The 11,951-nt window shown below is 48.0% G+C and overlaps 1 protein-coding gene across 1 annotated transcript in view; it reads left to right on the plus strand.

Annotated features, from left to right (window-relative positions):
* The window catches only part of KIAA0319 (KIAA0319 ortholog), a 53,989-nt gene extending 51,061 nt beyond the window's left edge, over positions 1-2,928 (plus strand). The window contains 1 exon segment of the mRNA XM_049654704.1: positions 2,267-2,928. Within this exon segment, the coding sequence (XP_049510661.1) occupies positions 2,267-2,445 (179 nt within the window). The 3' untranslated portion in view covers positions 2,446-2,928.
* Positions 2,929-11,951: the final 9,023 nt, after the last annotated feature.

Below are 11,951 nucleotides of genomic sequence, written 5' to 3' on the forward strand. Positions count from 1 at the left end.
CCCACACCAATCCCGAGGGTCTGTGACCGGGAGGCGTGTTGTGTTCTGAGTTGCACGAAAGTGTGGTGAAGCGCTCTGAGGCCTTAACCGGTGAGGGACGTGAAGTGCCTGGTACCAGCTGGGCTCCCGCCCGGGGACTGCGGGCAGAGACTGCTCCTCAAACACATGTCCCGACAGGTTTTTCCTCCTCGTGCTGGGGGCGTGGGGCATGGGACGCCGTTGCCTGCCAACTCGTCTCCCACACGCTGTGCCTGCCCGTCTGCTCCCTGAGAAACGCAGCAGAATAACACGTGGGCTTCAGCGTCAGGCCTTTCTGTTAGCGGTTAGCCAGATACGGACGAACACGAAGCTTTCCCAGAAAGTGGACTTTCTTCACAAAGTGAACAGACCCCTGTGCTTAGAACTGCCTCACCCCAGTTAGCTTTCTGATTCCCCTGCATTAACTCCTGGAGACTCAGTAACCCTTCTCTGGCCCCCCGAGACTACTTAGCACGGATTTTGTCATAACTACATTCCTATAGAGGGACATAATCACTTTCAAAGTCTCGAGGTGCAAAACGCCCATGATGAATTTTGAGTGCTTACCCTGCGGCCCAGCAGGTGGGGGAACAAAGCCCAGTGCTCGCCTTTATAGAAGCTGATAGCCCAGAGAGGGTGACCGTGTCGGAGCACAAGACCTACCGAAGCACGGATGATGCCCCAGAAAGACTGATGGCCTACAGAGCGTGGTTAGCGACTTCGGCGGGGCAGGCTTCACGGGCAGTGTAGACGATCGCACACACGGTACGTGTGTGTGTTCACCATTTACATCACGTCATTTATTAGAAGGCAGCTTTGTACCTAAGAGCGCAGAGTGCTTTCCGCTTGGATTATCTCAACCACCCTGCTTCTGACGTGCACCTGTCCTTCTGACATCCCCATTTCTATGCAGAGAACCCCCATGCTTGTTATTACCAGGCTCTGAGCCCCAGTTGCTGGTGCTTGGTCAGGAGTGCCTTGTTCCCGTGCCACCCACCCTCTTGCCTAGTCTCTCGTCCCTCCGCCCACAGCGTCGTTACCGCCCTGCAGACCCTTCTAGCCTCCCCTCTGGACTAAGAGCACAAACAGTAATCATGAATTTCCTCTGTACTGCACCCTGTTCAGGCACATCACCCATTTAATTTCTCCCATTTAATATCACAATAGCTCTGTGATGGATGTACTATGATTATCCCCATTTCATAGAAGACGAAACTGAGACACAGAAAAATTTAGCCACCTGCCCGAGTAACAGAGCTGGCAAGTGCCCATGGTGGGTTGGGCCAGGCTGTCTGCTTCTCCCAGTATTTCTGGGGCCTGTCTGCACACCCCATGCCTCCCTTGTCCTCCTGTCCAAAGCCCCTACTCCCCTCATGGCATCCTCTGTGAAATATCACCGAAGCAACACCAGTGCATGCTTACCTCTTACTGCTGCGTGTAAGATGTATTTTTAAAACTTCCTTACCTGTTTTGAACCATGTTCTCATGAGTCTTTGTCTTAAACCCTTATCTAGACACTGTAAACTCTCTGAGAGCAGGGATCAGATCTTATACCAGTTCTGTTTCTTATTTTGACCCCAGCAGTCACATATTCTACCAAAAATAGTCGATTGAACCAAAGAGTAAAATCGTGAGAGTTTTCATTGAGTGCTTACCAAATACTAAACACTGGGCAGCAACTTCACACGCACTGTTTCATTAATCCTCACCATAAACCTGTGGAGCAGGGGCAGGGGTGCCTGGGTGGCTCCGTCGGTTGAGCATCTGACTTCGGCTCAGGTCATGATCTCGCAGTTCGTGAGTTCGAGCCCCACGTCGGGTTCTGTGCTGCCAGCCCAGAGCCTGGATCCTGTTTCGGATTATGTGTCTCCCTCTCTCTCTGCCCCTCCCTTGCTCACGCTCTGTCTCTCTCTGTCTCAAAAGTAAATAAACATTAAAAAAAAAAACCAACCCGTGGAGTAGATGCTTTGTGGTCTCCCAGTTTTTAATGGAGAAGGAGACGAAAGCCCAGAGAGGTTAGGCATCTTGTCCAGCATCACGCAGCTGGTAAGTGTCACAGCTTGGGCTCAAGCTCAGGTGTGACACAGCCCACGTCGATGCTCACTAGGAACCCCAACCCATGCTGTGTTGTGAGTGACGCTCTGAAGGTGCAAAGAGCACAGCTGAGCATGTGGGACCTACAGCCGGAATGACAGCTGAGAGTGGAAAGGCCGTTTCCCCCAAGATGTGTCTGTCTGCTGCTCCCCAGGTATCAAACACCGAAGCATGGAACACAACTCCAGCCTGATGGTGTCTGAGTCTGAGTTTGACAGTGATCGGGACACAATCTTCAGCTGAGAACGGATGGAGAGAGGGGATCCAAAAGGTTCTATGAATGGTTCTGTCAGAAACGGGGCTTCCTTCAGCTATGGCTCCGAGGACAGATGACGGAGCAGTTGTAAACCCAAAGGCCCCGCACAGGAACGCTGTAATCCAGGACCAGTCAGTGGGAGTTCAAACACAGAACTAACTCTTGTTAGAATTGTGCATCAGTGTCCTTTCACACTGGGCTGGATGTGTGCCCCTAAATTTAAAAGATTGGTTTTCTTGGGGTGTTTGAGACACGAAACAAAACAGAAACATTGCTCTTTTAACAAAGATGCTTGTTAATAGGGATAAAGGTTGGGTAAGATACTAGGTATATACTTAAAAGAGTTTGTGTTTTGTAGCTGGCACAGTATTTATATTACCCATGTTAAAGATTAACACGTGTTTCTATCTGCAGACCCTTAGGTAAAGTTAAACACGGATTAAAGAGGGCTGATTTCTCTTAGGAGCTGTGATGGCCTTTCAGGACGACGTTCGGAACATGCTTTCTCTGGTAGGACCCATACAGTCAGATGGCTGTCTATATTAAAGTGGTTCCTCTGAGATGTGGGTTGTCCTTTATGTAGCCAGCTTTCTGTGTTCTCTGTGGACAGCAGGTCCTAGAAATCTGTGAGCTAAGTAAGAATCATATTATGAGGTCCAGAGGAGATAGAAAGGGGAGTGGGGAGAAATGACCAGTAGGTTGAAAGTTGAAGGTAGCATGTTAACAATCCTGGCCTTTTCTTTCTCCTAGAAAAACAAACAACACTGAAGCCTCTCTTAGCCCCAGTTTCCATTAAACATGATAAAAGTGTTGATTAACTCATGGAACATTTGTTGAGTGTGTACATAGGCCATGCATTTGGAGGGCCATAGATAGTGATGATGACTCAGCAACTTTGTATATATTCCCAAACTCTGAAATACAGTCAGTCTTAATTAGGATGCTATGGCTATGATAATTGGCCCCTACAGATACTTTCCACAGTAACGGATTGATATAGACATTCGCTTCATACGTTTAAAAAATGTATTTATGTCTACAAAGTATATTTAGAAAAAGTGGTTTACTTTTTCTACCAAATAAATCTTTTAAAATATATGGGAAAAAAAAACCCTCAAGCCATCCCCAACTACAGAGCACCCCAGGGCAGTGAACTAGAGTGAACTGTAGCCTGAGAAGCTGGTTGGTTCGTGCTTGTTCTCCATCCATAGTCTTGAGGCTGGTGCCCTTGGCATTCTTTGGGAAGATTAGAAGAGAGGTGAGATCCATCACAGCACAGAGCACCAATGTCATGGCCTTGGGTGTGAATGCACGCACCTAAATAATATCCTGATGTACAAGTTTCTGTAAAACTACGATTAAACCACCAGGTTTAAACCATCAGGGTGGCAACAAGTGAGAAAAGGTCCCATGGGTCTTTGAAACAAATTTAAGCTTTCAAGATGCTTTTGTTTTCTCTGGTAATAGTCATCTTTATGAGATCATCTTGTTTTTAATTACTGTATTTTATGGGGAACGGCACAACTAAAAAGTTTAAGGCTATAATTTTATTTGAAAAAATAATTTCTTTGCCTTATGCTTCCACTTTCTGTGTTACTAGCCACACCCTGTGACGTCGGAAGGAAGCTGTGATGTTTTTCACACCGATCTTTATCTTCGTTAATGTGTGCCATAACCTCGTGAACAGAGTTGCATAATTTTGTGCACGACCAGAAATTTCTGGCACCGGGGAATGAAGCCCAAATAGGAGGTGGGGGGAGAGGGCAGGGGTGAAAAAGGAAGCGCACATTTGCTAAAACCTTTGTGTGCATAATGCGTGTGTTGTGTACTCCCAACCGGTCCGGACTGACAGTCCACCTTGGAAGGACCACAGCCCCAAAGTGGTAGATCCGGGAACCGAATGTGAAAATTTTAAGCTGTAAAGCCCATCTTTCCTCCCACCTCCCTCACTACCCAAAGACCTCCCACCCTCAACTGTTAGGAGGGCAACTTTTCGGTGGCCTTTTCGGACCATCTGTTCCTGGGATGCAAAGGAATTCCTTCGGGTGGTGAGGACACAAGACAGAAGCCTCCTTCGTCTCTCGCCCTGGGTCGGTCACACCTGCGCCACGGCTCTGGGTTTCAAAGTTGCTTCCGCCGCCCCTGGTCTGTGCCTGACCTCCTCTGCCTCCCTTCCCCCACGGGGGACCCTGACGGCAGGTGCATCGGAGGCCCGGCAGGGCGGCGTTCGGGGCGCGGGAGCGCTGCGCGTCCCCAGTGGAGGGAACGCTCCCCGGCAGCTGCGATGGAGAAGCCGGCCAGCGAGACCCTCGCCGCTGGCTTCCAGTCCGTGGAGGAGGACGTGAGCTCCGCATTACGCGGCCAGTGGTGTTTGTGACTGAAGAAGGCGGAGAGCGGTCTCCGGAGCCCGCCCCAACTTCACACGCCCACTTCCAAGCCCTTCGGGGAACAATGCGCGCAGCCGCAGACACCTCCCCCCCCCCCCCCCCCCCGGGGGGGGGGAACCGCCCAACCCCCGCCCCCCCCCCCCCCCCCCGGGCTTTTCCCGGGGCCCCCCGGGGGGGGGGGGGGGGGGGGGGGGGGGGCTGGTCCCTCGTGAGCCTGCAAAGAGCTCCCTGCCGGTCCTCAGGGCGCTGGAGGGCCCGTCCCGCAGAGGGCCCGCTTGTCCTGCGCGAGGCCCCCACCTCTGCCCCGACGTTAACGGCCGAGCGCTCCCTGCGGGAGGAGGCCTGCAGCTGGCGAAGGTGTGCGGACCGAAGCCTTAGCCCCCAACCCGGTTTCTCCCCACCGCGGAACCCGCGTGTTTTCTGTGTACCCCGACTGTGTACCTCCCGCGTGGTCGCGTTCCCAGCTGTGAACTCTGGAACGGTGGCGTGTCACCTGTCGGTTCCCTAAAGCCTCACAGCCGTGCCTGCCTGTTACATGGGCTGCTTATGAGCGAGCCAGCCACTGGGTTGGGGTAGAAGTCTTGGCATCAAAGCTTCGTTGACTTAAATGGTACGTGAGGTATAGTGGACTCATAATAACTGCAAACACGTAGTACAACTTGGTAAGTGTTGGTGTGTGTACAACCGGGAAAACGTCACCACGGTTGAGATGAAATTTTCTCTGACTCTTGGTAACCTCTCCCTCCCCAGGCAAGCCGATCCACTGTCACTACAGATTAGCTGGAGTATCCAAGAGTTTCATATAAATGGGATCGTATAATATACATCCACTTTTGGAGCTTTTTATCCGTCACGTTTCCTCCTTTCCAAGCCATTTAAATGAATCCATTAGCAACTTGGACCAGGAAAATACCTGCTGAAGTAAAGAGCCCTGTAATGGGGATGGGACTACTGTGGTTACCTAAACTAGGTTCAGGGCTCCAAGGTCGCCCTCCGTCCTGCGAGAGCTCTGTATTCATTCACTGAGAGACCCAAACTGCCCTTTGCATCAAATCTTTATAATCTCAACAGTGATGACTTTCCACTATTGCAAATACATTCAAAACAAAAAACCTCTAAGTCTGAGCCCACCTGAAACTTAGCATAAACTCTTACTTTAAAGCTTCCCCAAAGCAGAAGTGTTTTCCTTTTGATCTTGGGGGAAAGTGAAACATTTCCTGGCATCTAGAGAGAGAGCTGTAGTCCAAAGACTTCCCTGAAAAACTGGTCATTCCAAAGGGTTGCAGGCAGGGCCTGGCAGTGCTCCATTTCTTTCTCTGGTGCCCAGTCACAAGGTGTCCCCAGTTTGTGAAGATTCAGCGAGTTCACTTACATACGCTTTTCTTTGCATGCACGTTACACTTGAATGAAAATTTAACAAGAAACCTGGCCAAGTGACTGTACTTTCAAAGCCAGCTAAGTATAAAGAGATAGTAGGAGGGATTTCCTTGGTGGGGGTGAAACAGCTCCGTATCTTGATCGTGGCAGTGGCTGCACAAACCTACCTACTGATGTGCTTAAGTTGGATCACACATATCTAAACATACATGAAAACTGGGCAAACTGGCAGAAGGACTGACTTAATAGTATGATACTAATTAATGTCAGTTTCCTGCTATTGGTTCTGTAAGCAGTAGCCTCTGGGGGAAAATGGGTGCAAGTTACAGAGGAATCTTCTTTTTGCAGCCTCTTGTGAATTTGTAATTATTTCAGAATAAAGGGTGGAAAGATGTTGAGAGGAAACAGATTCATGATTAACAGGGAAATGCTAAAAGCTTTTCCGTTAATGTCAGGAACAGGTTAAACAAAAATGCAAAGCCAGCTTGTCTCCAGCTAAACAGAGAGTCTCCCTTTTTGAGATGAGTTTAGTGAATGGACAAATTTCCTGTATTTGAAGCCTACTTAGTATTATCACCTCTGTCCTCCTGAAGGTGATGAGCCCAGAGTTGAAGGGCTGAGTCCTTAGCACAACAGAGAGAAAGCTCAGTCTTCCCTAATCTGACCAAGTACCTGCAAAAACATCCGTGTCCTCGGACACTGGGACAGAGGACTGTCTGTGGCCTAACCTGTGGCGATACCATTCTTGTTAGCTGATAAAAATAGATGAGAAGTAAACTTGCAGACTGCTGATTTCCAAACCCATTTCCATTCATTTATAAATAACATGTGCAAATAGAATATGTTGGTTAGCTTTTCCACACTCTCAGAATAAGTAGGACCTGCTGTTTTTCCAGAGAGGTTTCCCAGGCCTCATAAATGAAGACCACACTAATTTGCTGTTTAATTTGTTGCAGGCTAAATTAGAAACAAAGCTGTAGCAGGTGAACATTTACTGAGAGAATGGAAGGAAAGGTAGGAAGATGGAAAATAACGCTTCTAAGTACTGGCCTAGGCCGAGCACGTAAAAACCCCACAAATTAAGAGGTAAGTGGAGAGTTTTCTGCTGGTAATGAAGTAATTTTAAAAATCAAAATCAAAAACAGCTTCAGTGGAAAACTATGCATTGTTTATACACAGCAAAGGGTTATTTCCTGGGTTATCTGCTTCTCACACTCATTGCCCTGGAGGCATTTTCTGACTTTAACATTGTAGAGAAGAATGGTGCCAAATGCAAATTCTGACCGTCCTAGGATTTGACTGATTTCCCTCCTACACAGTGTGTTTCCATTTCTCGTCCGTTTCAGTGTTGTGCATCCATACAAGTTTGGGGAGCTTTTGGCTTCTCCTTTCCACTGGTTATAATACCCTTACCAGGTTCCTCATGAATGAATTAAATACAATACTACAATATGTTCATTTTTTTAAAGTTTATTTACTTACTTTGAGAGAGAGCAGAGGAGGGGCAAAGAGAGAGAGAATCCCGAGCAGGCTCCATGCTGTCAGCACAGAGCCCAGTGTGGGCCCTGACCCACAAAGTGTCAGATCATGACCTAAGCCAAAATCAGGAGTCCAACACTTAACCGACTGAGCCACCCTGGCGCCCCGCCCCCATGTTCATTTTTTTAAAAATCAAAGCAGGTGATGGGGCGCCCGAGTGGCTCAGTCAGTTAAGCATCCGACTTCAGCTCAGGTCATGATCTCATGGTCTGTGAGATCAAGCCCTGTGTCGGGTTCTGCACTGACAGCTCAGAGCCTAGAGCCTGCTTTGGGTCCTGTGTCTCCCTCTCTCTCTGTTCCTCCCCTGTTCATGCTCTGTCTCTCTCTCAAAAATAAATAAGCATTAAAAAAATCAAATCAGGTGAAAAGAAATGCATGAGATCAGTGGAATGACAAAGAGAGGTATCCAGTGGCACTGCTCTTTCTTCTAATGAAAAATCTACCTTTGTTCAATGTCACATTTGGCAAGGTCACATGAAATTTCTTAAAATATAAACGAACAGTGGGTGAAAATATACATTGTTAAAATAATTAACAGTGATTATATCTGAAGAGCAGAGTTTCAGGGAATTTCTTCCCCATACCTTTCAGTATCGGAAAAACCCAAACTTGGGAAAAAGTACATAATGGATTAACAGGAAGAGCAGAAGAGTGAGGCTGGCAAATGTGGAAAGCTGGAGAATATGCTGTTACGTGGCCACACTTACAAACCAGGTATGTTTTCCGTTCAGTTTGGCAAACATCTAATGAGGCCAGATCACAGGACAGAGGCCGGGGTACAAAATGTCACCTGCAGGCTCCTGGCCCGAGGCATTCACAGACTACAGGTCTCCAGGGAGGGAGCTCTATTTACCCATGAAGGAGGGGAAAAATAACTTTCCATCTATGCTTCTGTGTTCTTGGCTGAGCCCCCTGCCCTGAAATCTACAGGAACAAGGGAGAAACACACAGAAGTTGATGAACAGGCATGCCTCATGCAAACATGGGAGACACGGGGGAGAATGAGGAACAGAGAGGTGGCTCAACCCTTTGGCTTACAGAGCACCTTCAACGAAGAACGATCAGTGTGCAGAGAATTGGCAGGACAGAGGGAAGCAGTCGTAGGCTTTCAAGGCCAGTTGGGAGATAAAGGCCAGTTGGGAAAATCTGTTATATAGATTCCTTTGGTGCCCTCTCCAGGCTGACCGGGTCTTGAGTCGTCTCCAGAGACCAACCTCAGTCCTTCCTAGAGGATGGGGCACCTTTGAAAACAGGTCCGGCTTTTAAGAAAATAGGGGGAAGGCAGAGAGCTTTTCTGGCATCTGCTTCTCCAGGGCATCTTCAGCTCACAATAATCTTTATGCCAAAGCAGCAGGCTTGGGATGGTGTAGTCTGCTAAGAGTCTTCATACATATCTGAACTGGTCTAATAATATCCAATGTAAACTGAAAACGAACCGGCAAGGAAAAAAAAACCCACCACCACCAGAGACCCTAACTCAGAAACAGGAAATTCTGTTAATGCAACATTTATTAATTAAACATACACACATACGGCACACACACACACAAATCACCACATAACTATTATTCAAGTAAAATGCTGTCTCACATAGCTGCACATGAATAATTAAAATCCCAGGCTCCAGCCTTCTGAGAAGGCAGTCACGTGCCACAATCAAAAATTAGTAAGTTACCAATAAAATAGATTTCTTTGCATTGTGCTTCTGATCTCTTTTCACGGAGTCTTTCCATGAGAATAAGGGAAAAAAGACACAACACGTGGCCTAAAATCGTGTTTGAAAGCCCCTCAAAGGGGTAAATACAACAGATGAAGATAGGTCGTTGCAATGAGAATCCTTGCCTAGCTGGGGAAAGGAAACTGAGGAGTTTTCTCTAGGCCGCCAGACTTGTGTTATCTGGATAATTTCACCTGAGTCCTCGATAATTGCTGGCAAATTCTTGGTGAGAACTCGTTGGAGCGATGCCCAGAAAAGTGCTTCTTACACAGGTGTTCAATAAAATAAGAGAATGCCTGGTAAACACAGAAGATCAGTATCTCCCTCAGGCTCAGGATCTCTAGATCAGGGGACGGCCAACGTGTTCTGTAAAGAGTCGGAGTAAATGATGTAGGCTTTGCAGGCCTTACTGGCTTGGGCGCCAGTATTCAGCTCTGCTCACAAAGTGGCCATGGATCCAATGTGAAATGAATGGGCGTGGCTGTGTTTCAATAGAGTTTTATGGATAGAATCGAAAATCTGAATCTCCACATGATTTTGTGTCGTGAAATACTATCCTTTTGATCCCCCCCCCCCCCCAGTCATTTGGAAATACAAACACCATCCTCAGCTCCGGGTTGTACAGAAACAGGTGGCAGGCCACACTTGGCTTGTAAGCTGTAGTTTGCCAACTCCTGGCCACACATGCTCATGTTATTGAAAAACAAACCCTGAAAGACACTTTTCTTTCTTCCCACAACCCGGAACAATTTTACTAAACAGCAACCTATTTCCTTCCCAAATTATTTTAATTACAAAATTAATCAAAGATACCGCAATGAGTCTCTGAACCTGAATTTACCTGGTGAGCCAAATATACAAGAAAACTCAAATCTGCCACCCAGCCAAGGGATCCACTGGTTTTGCAAAGTGACGCATGTAACTTTGAGCGTATTCTCTCAACACCTCCAAGCATCCGTGTTCCTGACTTCTAACAAATAACATTATAGGAATTTTATTAACAGAAAACAGATGGACACACCCAAATCCTAATTAGAATGTTCTATAAAACAAGCCCCAAATTATAAAAACAAAAGGTAGAAATAAGCTGTCAATATGCTGCGTATGTGACTCTTGACAGGGCCCGGGGGAGGCATGTCACCAGGAGGCAGATTTCTGGTCCTTCCTCCTGTGAGTATCGGGATGTGGCTGGAGTGAGGCAGGCTAAATCAAGGGAGCTCCAGCACCGGCTCTAAGTTCCTCCGTCCCCATGGGCATTCTGGACTGCTAGTGACTTACCCAACGTGGCGAAGGACAAATGCTAAGTCACAGTGTGGAAATGGGGGGAGGGGTAGGAACTACTTTTTCCTTCCACTACCCAGAATGCCCACAGAGTGTCAGTGGATTCTGCACACAGAGAGTAGGAAGGGAAAGAGCTTCCTCTCTGCCTGTACAGCCAGGAACAGCCTTTATTCCTTTTCCTCAGTGTATCCATATGCATGGGAGACATGTCCAGAAAGGCCTAGAATTTTCTTAATCAGAGCTCCTCTTTCCAAGTGAAAGGAGACACCATCATTTTTGTTACAAATGATGAGCTGTAAAAACTTACTGGAGAAGACATGCCTGAATTTAAAGGCCTCGCGCCTCTTCCATTAGGTGGACTGGCAATTATGGAAATTCATTTTCCTCTTGGGATCACTGTGGGGAGGCTGCTTGCTCTTGGGGGTGAGGACGGGAAGGGCAGGCTGCGGGCGACAGCTGCTCAGTCTTGGGTAGGAGTGCAGGCGGGCCCCAGCCTTCCTCACCTTGCAAAGCCACAGCTGGATTGGGGGGCAGGGAGGGGCTCTGCCGCTACTAAGAATAATGGTCCCTTTACTGGCACCGAATTTTCTTTCTTTCTTTTTTGCAAACATTTCGGTTTCTGTTGACCTCGCAATCTCCCATCGAACTAAGCAAGCCACATACAGCATCTCTCCTCTGCATGAGGGACGGACTGCTGAATGGCGCATCTATGGGAACTAAGCTCCCCCCCCACCCCCCAAGGGCTGCCGGGCCACGCCTTTGTGCCTTCCCTTCTCCCAGCTGCCTCTGCTGCTCTCTGCTTTCCGCCTAGGCTGACTTCCTGAAGGAGAATGGAATGGAAATGGAAATGGAAATGAAATGGAAAGCAGGATGGAGATGAGAGCATGGTCTTTAAGTAGTAAATTTAGGATGATGAAGCTTTAACTGAAACGGTCCCGGGGCACCCAGCCGGCTCAGTCAGTGGAGCACGTGACTCTTGACCTTGGGGTCGTGAGTTTGAGCCCCATGCTGGGTGTAGAGATTACTGAAAAGTAAGCTTAAGAAAAAAGGTCCAGAAAAAGAGGCGTGTTCCTTCTTTCCTCACAGAAACACAGGAGATTCTGTGCTACTTCGAAGTCTTAAAAATGATCAATTCAGTCTCTGTGGCAACATTTAGGAATACACGGCACGGGTGTGTAGAGCTGAGCCAGGAGATTGACAGGGACGGTGGGCCCACCTCTGCCCGGCCTGTCCTCATGCTCAGGGGTCCTCCGGGCAGCCCTCTCTGGTGTGAGCTCAGAGC

Source organism: Panthera uncia, assembly GCF_023721935.1.
Source record: "Panthera uncia isolate 11264 chromosome B2 unlocalized genomic scaffold, Puncia_PCG_1.0 HiC_scaffold_25, whole genome shotgun sequence".
Lineage (NCBI taxonomy): Eukaryota > Metazoa > Chordata > Mammalia > Carnivora > Felidae > Panthera > Panthera uncia.